General features: G+C 38.8%; 1 protein-coding gene and 1 pseudogene across 1 annotated transcript; both read left to right on the forward strand.

Annotated features, from left to right (window-relative positions):
* The first annotated feature begins 674 nt into the window (after positions 1–674).
* Positions 675–3,208, forward strand: LOC117614579 (pentatricopeptide repeat-containing protein At3g12770-like). Its single transcript, XM_034343439.1, has 2 exons — positions 675–852; positions 989–3,208. The coding sequence occupies exon 2, from the start codon at positions 1,050–1,052 to the stop codon at positions 2,937–2,939; it is 1,890 nt and encodes a 629-aa protein (XP_034199330.1). The 5' UTR covers positions 675–852; positions 989–1,049; the 3' UTR covers positions 2,940–3,208.
* Positions 3,209–8,710: 5,502 nt separating this feature from the next.
* On the forward strand, positions 8,711–11,944 carry LOC117615837 (annotated as a pseudogene).
* The last annotated feature ends 5,105 nt before the right edge of the window (positions 11,945–17,049 follow it).

The raw sequence follows: 17,049 nt of genomic DNA on the forward strand, positions 1-17,049 counted from the left end.
TTATCTTTTGTGACTTCCTCATTATCCAATTGGACATCCGTCCTTTAGATGAACTATACCAGACAGTAAGTTAACTTTGCCTAGTGCAAAACTAGTCTCTAATTCGACTTTCAATTTTAATTTTAAGAATATAACTCATATTCTTATTTACTTTATACAAATTCTTATTTATCTTAATTGAGTGGATGAACTGGCTATGTGTCGAGTACACATAATTTTTTTTTACTTACAATACATAAACTCTAGTGAAAATCAAGCCAAATTACATTCGTCCAACATATATTCACACAAAATGACCACTTAGTCTACTCAATTTACGGAAATAAGAATTTTACTTGTAATGTCAAATAATTACATTACATGGGTAAATCATAAGAATTTTATGGTCATAAATATCAAATAACTACATGGGGAATACTGCCCAAACTATAGGGACCTCAGTGCAAATGAAACTAAACTATAAGGATACTTTTGTAATTTGGTCACCAACTTCCTTTGTGAAGAGGGGATTATAATAAGTCAAAATATTCGTAAGCCCAAACATTTCAAGGCCCAAAGTCCACCTTAGCCCTAGGCCCAGACGTTAGCAACCCAACCCCTTCCAGCCGAGCCAACTATATTTCAAACTCCCCCCCTCTTCTCACTCTTTCCGTTCTGCAACTCTCCCAGTCTGTCTCTCTTTACTTTATTCTTCAGTCTCTCATTGTCGGTGGACGTTCCCTTATTCTTTTCTGTTTACTTCAATCAATCAACTTCTCCTGCTGGTCTCGTGGGTGAGTGTAAAAGGTGAAACGGCAAAGCTCACATGCCGTTTGATTGACAGAGCCACATAGTTTTCGAAGCGGGCTGAAGGTGATGGCAGGGCAATAATATTTATCAGCAGTGCTTTTTAAATTTTATAGAAAATAATGCCTCTTCTATTAAACATTGTTTCCGCTTTGCATAACTAGAATAGATAGAGAGCTGATAATGGTGTGTTTTTAATCAGGTGATGTTTGGTTGCTGGATGAAGCACGGACACGGATACACAAACTACCTCTCCGTGCTTAATGAACCTCTCGTCTGCACGCAAGACATTTGCCCTCATAACCTCACGCTATCACACTTGTGCTGTGCTCCACCAGCCTTTGAACCTCCACCATTTTCTTCAGCTTTCAGTTACCCACCACTCTCTTTCACTTACTCAACAAGCTCACGCTCAAGTTCTCACTCATGGCCTCCAACAAAACCCTTTTCTCGCCACAAAGCTCATCTCTGCTTATGCTCTTTGTGGAAACCCAACCAAGTCGAAACTCGTCTTCCACTCTGTTGAGCTCAAGAGTATGTATTTATGGAACTCATTGATTAATGGGTATGTGAGAAATTGTGTTTATAATAAAGCTTTTGACCTGTTCGACGAAATGTGCAACTGTAATGTATTGCCGGATGATTATACCTTAGCGACCATGGCCAAAGTTTCTGGGGAGGTTCAGGATTTGGTTGCCGGGAAATCTGTTCATGGGAAGAGTATAAGAGTGGGGTTTGTTTTGGATACTGTTGTTGCCAATTCTCTGATGTCTATGTATTGTAAATGTGGGAATTTTAGTGAATGTAGGAAAGTATTCGAGGAAATGCCTCAGAGAAACGTAGGGTCTTGGAATGCGATAATAGCAGGATATGCAAGTTCCGTGGATCATGGTTCTGATAAGGAAATTTGGGAAATTGCTAAATGCATGCTGATGAATGGGGTGAAACCTGACGGATTTAGTGTTTCAAGTCTTTTGCGTTTGTGTGGAGGTGATGATATTGAGAAATGGGATTATGGTAGGGAACTTCACTGTTATATTGTGAAGTATGAATTGGATTTGAAGTGGGATTCAGATGTTCATCTTGGGTGTTGTTTGATTGATATGTATTCTAGGAGTTATAGAGTTGATTTGGGTAGACGGGTATTTGGCCGCATGATGTATAGAAATGTATATGCTTGGACGGCCATGATCAATGGTTATGTGCAGAGTGGAGCTCCCGACGAAGCATTGGTTCTTTTGCAAAAGATGCAGGTCGAAGATGGAATACAACCCAATAGAGTATCCCTAGTAAGTGTCCTCCCTGCTTGTAGTTCACATGCTGGTTTAATGTGTGGGAAACAAATTCATGGGTTTGCTATCAGGAAGGAAATGAATCATGATGTATCGTTATGTAATGCTCTGATCGATATGTATTCGAAATGTGGGAGCTTGGATATTGCAAGGCGAGTCTTTGAGGATGATTCTTTTTGTAAGGATGCAATCTCTTGGAGTTCAATGATTTCAGGATATGGTTTACATGGAATAGGTGAGGAAGCCATTGTTTTATATAGTAAGATGCTTCACCTTGGAATCAAACCAGACACAATAACTATAGTTGGGATCCTTTCCGCTTGTGGCAGGTCAGGACTGGTAAACGAAGGCCTTTCCATCTATAGCTCTTTATCAACTGATTTTGGAATTAAACCAACAGTTGAGATCTGTGCTTGTGTGGTGGATCTGTTAGGCCGATCAGGAGACCTCGATGGAGCATTAAATTTCATCAAAACAATGCCTGTAGAACCTGGTCCAAGTGTCTGGGGGTCTTTAGTTACTGCTTCTTTGTTGCATGGGAATCTTGACATGCAAGATCTAGCTTACAGGTTCCTTATTCAACTAGAACCCAAAAACCCGTCAAATTATATTTCGCTATCGAACTTCTATGCTTCTTCTAGGAGGTGGGACGTTGTAGCTGAAATGAGAAGAATGATGAAAGAAAGAGGATTGAAGAAGGCACCTGGGTGCAGCTGGATAAGCATTAATTCAAAGACTCATTGTTTCTATGTTGCTGATAAAGCACATCCTTGTTCTAATTCGATCTATCAGATGCTTGACTATCTTATCTTAGTGATGAAGGGAGCCAGCTATTCTGATGATTTTGAACATCCAGCATAGATTCTTTTTATATTGGGTTGATACTTTGCAGACCCTACTACAGTTAGGGACAGGATTCGTATTACAAGTACCATTTAGTGATCTAATGATTGTTGTTAGTTGCTTACACAACTCTGTAATTTTTTTTTTTTCTTGTTCTTTACTAGATTCATGTCTTCCTAATGTAAGTAATCTAAGGGCCTCATCTGGCTTATATGCAACGGGTGTATACTGTGTTTATCCCACAATAGTTGGTTATGTGACCTGCTTGTGACAAGCGTGTATACACACATTGTATTGGATGTAGGATTTTTCCATCCCTAACTAATGGTTTGGCAATCCTAATAACAACTGCAAAAACCCTTACCAGTTCGAATAAATTAATAGACTGGAACTTTCTTGCAAGTGGTGAATAGAATTAACGACTCTGTTATGGAGTTACAATAGTATTTCAGTTATAATAGTTAATCCTACTAATGATAGGAAATGGACAGTTGTCAGTTACATTGTTATTAGGCTATAACTCCATATTTATGTTTGTGATAATGACTTGTTGTAACTGTAGATTATTCTCTACAGACTTTATATATATTGAATAATGATCATATGAATAATATAAGGAAAAATCAGTTTCTACATGGTATCAGAGCTAATGGCTAACACCAATTAGCGATCCTTCATTTGCCAACATTGAGAGTCGTTGGCTCTCCTTGCCCGAAAGGGTGTTTGCTTCTGTATAGTTCTCCATCTTCTCCTCCCCTCTATAATCAGTAAATCTTTTTTTTCTCTCTCTGCCGCTGCCATTTCCTTTTATTTTTCAACACTCCCTGTCAAGCTCTCTGCTCATTGATGAGCCTTTATCTTTCACTCTCTCCGTGTCTAGCTCTCTATCAAAACTCCCTCTTGAACTCTCTCTCTTTCTCTGGTTATATCAAGACTCCCTCTCTTTCTCCATTATCTATCTACACGCATGCTTCCCTTTCATTCCCTTAAGCTTCATCTCTCTCTCCTACTCAAACACTCGTGCTCCTCACCTTAATGCTTCCCTTCTTTTATTTTGTTTTCATTTGTTTTTATTAGAACCCATATCTATAAATAAAATAATTTATAAAAAAAAACTTTCTTTCCTTTCACTTTTCCTAGTATGTAATTGTGGTTTCTCTCTCTCTCCTGTATTTCTGATGGTTTCTCTCTCTTATGTATTTCTGATGGTTTCTTTATCGTGGTGTCTATCCTTTCCCCTTGTTTGTTGATACTGCATGTCATCGCTCACCGAGCCGTCTTTCTTTCCTCCGTGAGCCTCGTTAATGCTCGTCGAGCCTTCTCTGCTGTGCTACACTACTGGCATTCCCTTTGCACAGCCCCTATTTCTTCCTCTGTGCTTCTGCCTTGGTATCGGCCTCTCACGCTCTATCTATGCTCAACCTGTGTTCTCATCCCCTCTTAAGCCCAATCTCTTTCTTTGATTTTACTGTTGGTCTTTGTCTTCTTCAATGCTCTCTTACCCTGCCTTTCTTCTTCTCTGTTACAAGGGTATTGTTTTCTTTTCTTTATAATTCTTTTATGTTACTAGGGTATTCTCTTCTCTTATTTTCAATTATGTTGTCTCTCTCCCTGTCATGGGTTGTCTTTGCCATCTTGAGTTTCCTTTCCTTTTCATGGGTTGTCTCTTGCCTCTTGTTCTCTCTCCCTTTCTTGGCTACTTTCTCCTTTTGATGAGTGTTACCTTTTCTCCTCTATTTCTTTCTTCCCTTTTTCCATCTTTATTTTGAAAAGATTTTAACTCTGTGTGTTTTGCCCACCCTCTCTTTTCCTTTCTCTGTCTCACTTGGTTTCCTCCTTTATTTCTTACTATTGTTTTTTTGGGTCAATCATCTTTCTTTTTTGTGGTTTTTTTTTTTCTTCCCCATCCCTTTACGTTTAAAATTGTGTTTCTTTCTCTTTGTGCACGAATTTCTGGCCTTTCTCACTTGATGATGGGTTTCACTTCCCCATCCCTCTATTTTCCTGCTTATCGCATGCTCTTTATCCTACCTAGAGGTGATTCCTAGTTAGAGTTATGTTTCTCAGGTGCCTAGAGTTGTTCCCTAGGTACATTTGACTTGTATGCCAACCCTTCATTTTATTCCTTCCTTCCATGAGCCCATGCGCTCCTTCACTTGCTGCCTCTCAATGGGCATTATTTTTATTTTTCTATTACTTTGTTTCTCTCAAGCCGTTGTTGCACCTATGGAGTTCTTCTTTTTTGTTTCCCTTACTAGACTACTACAGACGACTGCTACTGCCATCTCCATCACCATGTGGTTTCTTCATTCAAATCTTGCTATGCTGTGTGCGCTCGATTTGCGGGGGAGTGTTATGGAGTTACAATAGTTAATCCTACTAATGATAGGAAATGGACAGTTGTCAGTTACGTTGTTATTAGACCATAACTGTAGATAATGACTTGTTGTAACTGTAGATTATTCTCTACAGACTTTATATATATTGTATAATGATCATATGAATAATATAAGGGAAAATCAGTTTCTACATGGTATCAGAGCTAATGGCTAACACCAATTAGCGATCCTTCATTTGCCAACATTGAGAGTCATTGGCTCTCCTTGCCCGAAAGGGTGTTTGCTTCTGTATAGTTCTCCATCTTCTCCTCCCCTCTATAATCAGTAAATCTTTTTTTTCTCTCTCTGCCGCTGCCATTTCCTTTTATTTTTCAACACTCCCTGTCAAGCTCTCTGCTCATTGATGAGCCTTTATCTTTCACTCTCTCCGTGTTTAGCTCTCTATCAAAACTCCCTCTTGAACTCTCTCTCTTTCTCGGGTTATATCAAGACTCCCTCTCTTTCTCCATTATCTATCATCTACACTCATGCTTCCCCTTCATTCCCTTAAGCTTCATCTCTCTCTCCTACCCAAACACTCGTGCTCCTCACCTTAATGCTTCCGTTCTTTTATTTTGTTTTTATTTGTTTTTATTAGAAGCCCATATCTATAAATAAAATAATTTATAAAATAAAAAAACTTTCTTTCCTTTCACTTTTCCTAGTCTACAATTGTGGTTTCTCTGTCTCCTGTATTTCTGATGGTTTCTCTCTCTTATGTATTTATGATGGTTTCTCTATCGTGGTGTCTATCCTTTCCCCTTGTTTGTTGATATTGCCTGTCATCGCTCACCGAGCCGTCTCTCTTTCCTCCGTGAGCCTCGTCAATGCTTGCCAAGCCTTCTCTGCCGTGCTACACTGCTGGTGTTCCCTTTGCACAGCCCCTGTTTCTTCCTCTGTGCTTCTGCCTTGGTATCGGCCTCTCACGCTCTATCCATGCTCAACATGTGTTCTCCTCCCCTCTTAAGCCCAATCTCTTTCTTTGATTTTACTGTTGGTCTCTGTCTTCTTCAATGCTCTCTTGCCTTGCCTTTCTTCTTCTCTGTTACAAGGGTATTGTTTTCTTTTCTTTATAATTCTTTTATGTTACTGGGGTATTCTCTTCTCTTCTTTTCAATTGTGTTGTCTCTCTCCTTGTTATGGGTTGTCTCTGCCATCTTGAGTTTCCTTTCCTTTTCATGGGTTGTCTCTTGCCTCTTGTTCTCTCTCCCTCTCTTGCCTACTTTCTCCTTTTGATGGGTGTCACCTTTTCTCCTATATTTCTTTCTTCCCTTTTTCCATCTTTATTTTGAAAAGATTTTAACTCTGTGTGTTTTGCCCACACTCTCTTTTCCTTTCTCTGTCTCACTTGGTTTCCTCCTTTATTTCTTGTTATTGTTTTTTGGGTCAATCATCTCTCTTTTTTGTGGGTTTTTTTTTTTCTTCCCCATCCCTTTACGTTTAAAATTGTGTTTCTCTCTCTTTGTGCACCACTTTCTGGCCTTTCCCACTTGATGATGGGTTTCACTTCCCCATCCCTTTATTTTCCCGCTTATCGCATGCTCTTTATCCTACCTAGAGGTGATTCCTAGGTAGAGGTGATTCCTAGGTAGAGTTATGTTTCTCAGGTGCCTAGAGTTGTTCCCTAGGTACATTTGACTTGTATGTCAGCCCTTCATTTTATTCTCTCCTTCCATGAGACCATGCGCTCCTTCACTTGCTGCCTCTCAATGGGCATTATTTTTATTTTTCTGTTACTTTGTTTCTCTCAAGCCGTTGCACCTATGGAGTTCTTCTTTTTTGTTTCCCTTATTAGACTACTACAGGCGACTGCTACTGCCATCTCCATCACCGTGTGGTTTCTTCATTCAAATCTTGCTATGCTGTGCGCGCTTGATTTGCTTGGGAGTGTTATGGAGTTATAATAGTTAATCCTACTAATGATAGGAAATGGTCAGTTGTCAGTTACGTTGTTATTAGGCCATAACTCCATATTTATGTTTGTGATAATGACTTCTTGTAACTGTAGATTATTCTCTACAGACTTTATATATATTGTATAATGATCATATGAATAATATAAGGGAAAATCAGTTTCTACAGTTACAATAGTTAATCCTACTAATGATAGGAAATGGACAGTTGTCAGTTACGTTGTTATTAAACCATAACTCCATATCTATATTTGTGATAATGACTTGTTGTAACTGTAGATTATTCTCTACAGACTTTATATATATATTGTATAATGATCATATGAATAATATAAGGGAAAATCAGTTTCTACATGGTATCAGAGCTAATGGCTAACACCAATTAGTGATCCTTCATTTGCCAACATTGAGAGTCATTGGCTCTCCTTGCCCGAAAGGGTGTTTGCTTCTGTATAGTACTCCATCTTCTCCTCCCCTCTATAATCAGTAAATCTTTTTTTTCTCTCTCTGCCGCTGCCATTTCCTTTTATTTTTCAACACTCCCAGTCAAGCTCTCTGCTCATTGATGAGCCTTTATCTTTCACTCTCTCCGTGTTTAGCTCTCTATCAAAACTCCCTCTTGAACTCTCTCTCTTTCTCTAGTTATATCAAGACTCCCTCTCTTTCTCCATTATCTATCTACACGCATGCTTCCCCTTCATTCCCTTAAGCTTCATCTCTCTCTCCTACCCAAACACTCGTGCTCCTCACCTTAATGCTTCCGTTCTTTTATTTTGTTTTTATTTGTTTTTATTAGAAGCCCATATCTATAAATAAAATAATTTATTATAATAAAAAAAACTTTCTTTCCTTTCACTTTTCCTAGTCTACAATTGTGGTTTCTCTCTCTCCTGTATTTCTGATGGTTTCTCTCTCTTATGTATTTATGATAGTTTCTCTATCGTAGTGTCTATCCTTTCCCCTTGTTTGTTGATATTGCCTGTCATCGCTCGCCGAACCGTCTCTCTTTACTCCGTGAGCCTCGTCAATGACTCAAACTCAAAATTCGAGAAAAATAAAAACTTGTTAAAGAGAAAGTGATAACATTATACAACTTGCACCAGTTTTGGAAAAATAATTTATTTGAAGATTCCTGAAGGTTGTCTGGTGTATGCGATACAAGAAGTGGCACAAATATATATAATTGATGAGGAAGGTGGTCAGCAAACGCCAATGTTGACTATTTTTTTTATTTATTTTTTTATTTTAGTGATGTTGGGACGATTATTTATTAGTTTACTTGACATAGACAGATAGAAATTGCTAAATCAATCTAAAAACTAATTCTGGTTCACCTACTACAACTTGCATTACATTATATTTTAGAACAAGGTGGTCAGAAAACGACAAAGTTGATGAGTTCTTGTTGGGTTCAAATTTAACCAATTGGCTGCAAATTAGATCTGGAGGTTTAGTTGTTGTTTTCGTTTTGGTGAAGAGAGAGTAAGTAGTAGAGAGAATGGCTGAGGCAGTTGTTTCCTTTGTGCTCGAAAGTGTAAGCGACTGCACCATTCAGGAAGCCAAGTTCTTGTCTGGAGTCAGCCATCAAGTTGAGGTCGCACAAACTGAGCTACAATTGATGCAGGGCTTCCTCAAAGATGCAGATGCAAGACAAGGACAAGATGAAACAGTCAGTATTTGGGTTGCCAAGATTAGAGATGCTGCTTATGATTTGGAGGATGTCATCCAAACTTATGGCTTGAAAGTGGTTTCCAAGAAGAAAAGAGGCCTCAAGAATGTTCTCAAAAGATTTTGCAAGGGAGGGGTTGATGTTCACAGGATTGGGAAAAAAATTGAGAATATCACCACCAGAATTTCTGATTTGAGGTCAAGTTTGCAGAAGTATAACATAAAGGAGCTAACAACGGACAGAGACGGTGGTGGTGAATCTTCCTTGCAATTGCATGAGAAGCTAAGGAGAAGTTATTCTTATGTTGTTGAACGTGATGTTGTTGGGTTAGAGTCCAACGTTGAAGAATTGGTTATGCATTTAGTGAAAGATGAAAATCGTCATCGAGTTGTATCTATTTGGGGTATGGGCGGTTTAGGGAAGACCACCCTTGCAAGACAGCTTTATCATGACAAAAAAGTAAGGCAGCATTTTCATAGTTTTGCTTGGGTCTGTGTATCTCAACGTTGTCAAGTCAGAAATGTTTGGGAGGGAATTTTATTTGGAGTCATTTCTGCTACCAAGGAACAAAAACAAGAAATGAAGGACATGACAGATGATGAAATAGCAAAGAAGCTTTTCCGTGTTTTGCAAGAAATGAAATGTTTGGTGATCCTTGATGACATATGGAGAATCGAGACATGGAATCTTTTGAAGACTGCATTTCCAAATGTAGAAACAGAGAGCACAATATTGCTTACTACACGCAATCAAAAAGTAGCCACGCTCCCAAATAGAAATGCTTTTCTCCACGAACTCCAGCCACTCAATGAGAATGAGAGTTGGAACCTACTTGAGAAGAAAGCAACATCTGAAAGGGCTGATATCGGTATTTTCTCACCTTTACTCTTTTCTTTTCTTTACATAGAAACCATTACATTGCATATGACACAACTTATAATATTGTCAAACATGTAGCAATTGCAATTTTATAAACTGCCCTACTTGGGTAGCAGATGATTTATCTTATGCAATTGCAAATAATAATAAGGACAATGCTAGACAATTCAAAAATTTCTCCCAACCTTCTCTTCAATCCGAACATATCCCAAACTTTTTTATGCTGGTCCAGATTTAATTTTGAATGTTTTCCATTTGGCGTGTGTTATAAAATCCAAACTTATAATAAGAAAGGATATTAGTAAATTTTGGAATTTCACAAGATATGCACGACAATTGCTCATACTACAAGAATGTATTTGATTTTTATTTCTTTCTTATTTTTCAGATTTGGGAATTTTCACAAAGAAGAGAGAATTAGGAATGAATATGCTTCGATATTGTGCAGGCTTGCCATTGGCCATTATTGTGCTTGCTGGAGTTCTAACAAGAAAAAACACCGTTAGAGAGTGGGAGAGAGTGCATGAGAATGTTCATGAATACATAAGGAGAGGGATAGGTCACGAAGAAGAATATGAAGGTGCATCATGGGTTTTGGCATTGAGTTATGATGACCTACCTTATTACTTAAAACCATGTTTTTTATATTTAGGTCATTATCCTAAAGACTCTGAGTTTTTGGTGAGCGAATTGACTAAGTTATGGGTGGCAGAAGCTCTTATCTCCTTGAGACAACAAAGACATCGTTCGAGGGAAACAATGGAGGATATAGCACGTGATTGCTTAAATGAGTTGGTGGAAAGGTGTTTGGTTCAAGTGGGAACAAGTGGTTCAACTGGAACAATTAAAGGTTGTCGAATCCATGATCTTGTACGAGACATGTGTTTGTTAAAGGCAAAAGAGGAAAGCTTTCTCCAGATTAACAATTCTTTGCAAGAAAATGAGGTAGCTAATCCATTAACTTCTTCTTCTATGGCAGCCAAGGCAACACAATTGGAGAAAATTCGAAGACTTGCAATTTACTTGGATGAGACTGCAGATAGGTTGGTTTCTTCAAGAGATGAAACAAATGGGCACGTAAGGTCTCTATTATTCTTTGGCCCAAGAGAATGGAGGCGAAAAAGTGAAAAAGGATTACTATCTCCGCTGAAGGAAAAAGGATTACTACTTCTGTTGAAGGATTTCAAAGTGCTTAGGGTTTTGAAGGTTGAAGGTCTTTATCAAGTAGAAGTAGAGTTGCCAAGTGAAATTGGAAATATGGTACACTTAAGGTTTCTAAGTGTTAGGCTTAGCAATATAAAAAGGTTTCCGCCATCCCTAGGTAATTTAGCATGCTTGCAAACTCTTGATTTTCGTGTTCAGAATGAAGACATGGTCATCCCAAATGTGATAATGAAGATGAAACAATTAAGACATTTATATTTACCCTGGAATTACATAGCAAAGGGTAAGCTGGAGCTATCTACTCTTGGTCATCTACAGACCTTAAATAGCCTTTCAATTGAGTATTGTGATTTGAAAGATGTTGGTAGATTAACCAATCTTAGAAAACTGAGAATAAGAGTATTAATGTCTTTGCAAAATCTGGAGGAAATCTTAAAATCTACCGACAGCACGCTTAACCGTATCCGGTCTCTAATTGTGGAAAAGTATAGCTGTGAAGAGCGAACTATGCAAATAGTATCAAGCTGTCGGGGTATATACAAATTGAAGTTGCAAGGCCCAACCGCAGAATTACCGAAAGAGCTCCACAACTATCCAAACCTCACCAAGTTAGAATTGGCTAGGTGTGGTCTCAAGGAGGACTAAATGGGAATACTAGAGAAGCTTCCAAACCTAACAACTCTGAACCTTAAGAATCAAGCTTTCAAGGAGAATACAAAGATACTGGTTTTCTCCAAAGAAGGCTTTCCTTCTCTTCAATATCTTTTCGTTAATGGTATGTTCGGAATAACAAAGTGGAGAGTAGAGGAAGGAGCCATGCCTCGTCTTTGTCGATTGAATGTCGTGTTTTGCTTCGGATGGACTACACTTCCAGATGGGCTGAGATATCTTACTAATCTCAGGGAATTAACTATCATAGGGATGTGTAGAGAACTCCATCGTCGGATTCAGGAAGATGGAGAGGATTTCTATAAAATTCAACATGTACCTTCCCTTGTAATTGGAGAATCGATGCAGTGATGGCAAGGTAATTTCTTTCCTTTAATTTTTTAATTTTAAAGCGAAATGGGTGGTTTGGTTTGTGTTTATTAGTTATAAAATGAAGCAGAGAGAGAATATTAAAGTAGAAAACCAACAGAATATGGGCTCCCTTGTTTAGCTATGTTTTCTTTCTCCATTTTTATTGCTTTTTGCTTGTGCTTGTGAGTTGTGAGTCCTGACTCCTGAGCCTTTATCATTTCCAAATATTTTTGCTTTTTTTTTGTTTTTTGATTTGTTTTTTTTTTTTTTTTTTCCCACCATTACCTATTTACATCTAGTTTTCCTTGTTTATTAACCATTTATAATTCCATCGCATTCTGAATTCAAGTTTTCGTAGTTCCATGGGAATCTTTATAAGAAGTTTTTTGTCTCCATAAATTTTGAAAAAAATAATTTCTAGTATATCCTTCTTCAACGATTGTTAAGATACACCACCATTGATTTTTTTGAAAGTCATAAACCGCTGAATTTGTGTTATGGTTGCAGCATTATTTGCGTAGGAAGGAACTCAGTGTGAGTATGCACGATAAAGAAATGTAAACTGCCTAGCTAATTTCATATTAGTTAGTAAGTTCTAAGTCAGTTTATATTTAATCTGTTCTAATTTTTGTGTTAGCTGAGTACCTTGAGCTTATATGCCAGGTGCAATGCTTGAGTCTGTTTTCTATTTAGGACAGCTGTGTATTGCCATGTGTCATATTCACATTGGCTTACTATTACAATCCGTTAGATTTGGAATCGACTGATGTAAGAGATCATGCTATTGTCATGAGGGAATATAAGCTCTGCTGCAATATTCATGCAGAGTAAGCAATTTGTTATAACAATCTCAGTTGCTCTGCTCTGCTCTCTCACTCAGTACATTCTTTGCTCCCTTTGCAATCCAAATATTCAACATGGTATCAGGTGCGCAGGTTGGATCTGGATAGTGGGCGTTGAAACTGTGTGAGCTGAGTCTGGAAATCCAACGAGAAATTTCCAACTCTCAGCTCATTGAGTCTGGTCTCAGATGGCTGGGTCAGGAGGGAGTGATCTTAGAGCTCCAATATTCAATGGGGAGAACTATGAGTTTTGGAAGATTCGAATGAGAACAATTTTCAAATCTCATGGAATCTGGAATTTGGTTGAGAAAGGTCTTCAGGTTCCAGATTCAAAAGTAGATGAAGAAGGGTCATCAGATTCAGAGATGGTGTCCTTGTTGATGAAGGATGCTAAGGCTCTTGGTATTATCCAAGGTGCTGTTTCAGGTGATATCTTCCCCAGAATCTCAAATGAAGAAACCTCAAAAGGTGCTTGGGATATCTTGCATCAGGAGTTTCATGGTGATAAGCAAGTCAGATCCATCATGTTGCAGGGTCTGCGTCGAGATTTCGAGTACACCAGGATGAGGGATGATGAGATCTTGTCTGGGTACATCACTCGACTACTTGAGCTTGTAAATCAGATGAAGGGATATGGGGAAGATCTGACCAAAGGGAGGATAGTTCAAAAACTGCTAATAAGCTTAACCAAGGAGTTTGATCCAGTCTGCTATGTGATTGAGCAAACTAGGGACATTGAAACCATTGAAGTGCAAGAGGTAATTGCAGCATTAAGAGGATTTGCTCAGCGTCTTGACAGACATGCTGAAAGCACCACTGAGAAAGCTTTCAGCAGCATGAGCATAAACTCAAAAGGATCTCAGTCAAGTTCTAGTCCTGGCACCAATAAATCAAAGAAGAACTGGAAGTCCAAGGATAAGAAATGGGATTCTAAACCTCAAAACAATGCCAATCAAGGGGGAAAATCGAGTCAAGGAGACAAATCTGGAAAATGCAAACATTGTGAGAAGCTACACTATGGTGAGTGTTGGTTTAAAGGAAAACCAAAGTGTCATGGCTGCAATCGATTTGGTCATTTTGTCAAGGACTGTGACCAAGCAAACAAGGCGGGGAAACTTGCTAACATTGCAAATCAGGTAACTGAACCTGCCAGTATGTTCTATGCATGTCATGCTGCAACAATTGGAAAGAATGTGAATATGTGGTATGTTGATAGTGCATGTAGCAATCACATGACTTCCCATGAGTCCTTGCTTGTAAATGTTGATAAAAGTGTGAAGAGTAAAGTCAAAATGGGGACTGGTGATCTAGTGCAGTCAATAGGCAAAGGGACTTTGGCTATAGAAATGAAGGGGGTGACTAGATATATCAAAGAAGTCATGATTGTACCAGGTTTAGATGAAAATTTGCTAAGTGTAGGTCAAATGATAGAACATGGGCATTGTCTTGTATTTGGTGATAATGCAGTTGATATTTATGGAGATAGGCAGCTGGAAGATTGCATTGCAAGAGTGCCAATGAAGGGAAACAGATGTTTTCCTTTAAATCTAAACTATGTCAATCCTCCTATGGCAAACAGAGCAACAGTTGGAGAAACATCCTGGCTATGGCACAGAAGATTTGGGCACCTAAACTATATTAGTTTGAAGCTGTTACAAGAGAAAGATATGGTTCAAGGATTGCCTAATCTACAAGAATATGAGAAGGTCTGCTCTGGTTGTGCTGTAAGCAAGAATCACAGAAGTTCATTTGATAAGGAAAGAGCTTGGAGAGCCTCTCATCCACTAGAACTGATTCATTCAGATATATGTGGTCCAATGCAGACCACCACTCTTGGAGGGAACAGATAACATATTCAAAAGTTTCAAAAGCATGGTTGAGCTACAAAGTGGTTATCAAATTAAGAAGCTAAGAAGTGATAGAGGTGGAGAATACACATCTTTGGATTTCTCAAAGTTCTGTGAAGAGGTGGGATTAGAAAGGCAACTGACAGTAGCCTACTCTCCACAACAGAATGGATTTGCAGAGAGAAAGAATCGTACTGTGATGGAAATGGCAAAAGCCATGATGCATGAGAAGAAAATCCCTTTGAAGTTTTGGGCAGAAGCTGTCAATACAGCTGTATATCTACAAAACAGAAGTCCTACAAGTGCACTGGACAATTCCACTCCATTTGAGAAGTTTAGTGGAAGAAAACCAGGTGTTAAGCATTTGAGAATATTTGGTTCTCTATGCTATATCCACATCCCCACACAGAAAAGGCACAAGCTGGAAGACACAGGTGAGAAGGGAGTATTTGTAGGATATGGAGTATGTGAAAAGGGGTATAGAGTACTCAACTTGAGAACTCAAAAGATTGAGCTGTCTAGGAGTGTTATTTTTTTATGAAGAAGCAATGTGGAATTGGGAAACAAATGAGGCATTGCAAATTCCTATGTCTTGGGGTGATGGAGCAAGTTCAACTGTATCAGATTTGGATTCAGAACCAAATCTGTTACAGCAACAGACTGTGCAGTCCCCTATGGAAACACAAACAAGTAGTGATCTGCATGCTACTCAAGACTCTGCTCCATTTGAAACTTATGATAACACCCCAAAGAAATGGAAGAGTTTGAGTGAAGTGTATGCTCAATGCAAGATGAGCATCATTGAACCTGAAAATTTTGAAGAAGCAGTCAAAGATGAAGCTTGGGGGAAGGCTATGACTGAGGAGATACTTATGATAGAGAAAAACTCCACTTGGGAATTGGTTGATAGGACAAGTAGTAAACCAATTGTGGGAGTGAAGTGGATATTCAAAATTAAGCTCAACCTTGATGGCTCCATTCAAAAACATAAAGCAAGGCTTGTTGCCAAGGGATACACACAAAAACCAGGGATTGATTTCAATGAAACCTTTGCTCCGGTGGCAAGGTTAGACACCATTAGAACTCTCATTGCCCTTGCTGCTCAGAAATGCTGGAAACTATGGCAATTGGATGTCAAATCAGCCTTCTTAAATGGTGTCCTTGAAGAAGAAGTTTATGTTGATCAACCGGATGGGTTTGTGGTTAAAGGTGATGAGGATAAGGTGTATAGGTTAAGAAAAGCTCTCTATGGGTTGAAGCAGGCTCCAAGGGCCTGGTATAGTGAAATCGACACCTACTTGAATCAGTGTGGTTTTCACAAAAGTCCAAGTGAAGCCACTCTCTATGTGAGAACAAAGGAAGGTGTGGGAACACTAATAGTGTCAATCTATGTAGATGACATAGTGTATACAGGAAGTAGTGATGAAATGGTGAAAGAATTCAAAGCTGAAATGATGTGCAAGTATGAGATGTCTGACTTGGGTTTACTCCACCATTTTCTTGGTATGGGAGTAACACAAACTGAAGGGAGCATCTTCATTCATCAAAAGAAGTATGCTCTCACTCTCTTGGATAAGTTTGGACTCAAAGACTGCAAGTCAGTAAGCACTCCATTAGTGGCTACTGATCAATTGAAAAGAGAGGATGGAAGTGAAGCTGCAGATGAAAGTTTGTTCAGAAAAATTGTAGGTAGCCTGCTGTATCTCACTGCAACCAGGCCAGATATCATGTTCTCTGCCAGCCTGCTTGCAAGATTCATGCACAACCCTTCTAAGATGCACTATGGGGCAGCTAAAAGGGTTCTAAGGTACATACAAGGCACAATTGATTATGGAATTGAGTATGTGACAGTGACTGGAGTGGATCTGAGGAAGATATGAAAAGCACTTCTGGATATGCGTTTTCATTTGGAAGTGGTGCTTTTTCGTGGGCATCAGTCAAACAACACAGTGTGGCTCTTTCTACTGTAGAGGCAGAGTATGTGAGTGCAGCAGAAGCTACATCACAAGCCATTTGGCTCCGGTTTGTTCTTGAAGATTTTGGGGAAGAAAAGACCACTGCAACAACTGTGTTTTGTGACAACACTTCAGCCATAGCAATGGCTAAAAACCCAGTTTTTCATCAACGGAGCAAGCACATTAAAAGAAAGTTTCATTTTATTAGAGAAGCAATACAAGAAGAAGTGATTGAACTGCTCTACTGCAAGGGAGAAGAGCAGATTGCTGATATCTTCACCAAAGCACTTCCCAAAGACATGTTCGACTATTTGAGGAGAATGCTTGGAGTGAAATCAGCTAGCACTTTAGAAGGGAGTGTTAAAATGTAAACTGCCTAGCTAATTTCAGATTAGTTAGTAAGTTCTAAGTCAGTTTATATTTAATCTGTTCTAATCTTTGTGTTAGCTGAGGACCTTGAG

Source organism: Prunus dulcis, chromosome 1, assembly GCF_902201215.1.
Source record: "Prunus dulcis chromosome 1, ALMONDv2, whole genome shotgun sequence".
Classification (NCBI taxonomy): domain Eukaryota; kingdom Viridiplantae; phylum Streptophyta; class Magnoliopsida; order Rosales; family Rosaceae; genus Prunus; species Prunus dulcis.

What these genes read in the sequence shown, in the direction of transcription:
- LOC117614579 (XM_034343439.1), top strand. Translation starts at nt 1,050, where the DNA reads ATGAACCTCTCGTCTGCACGCAAGACATTTGCCCTCATAACCTCACGC.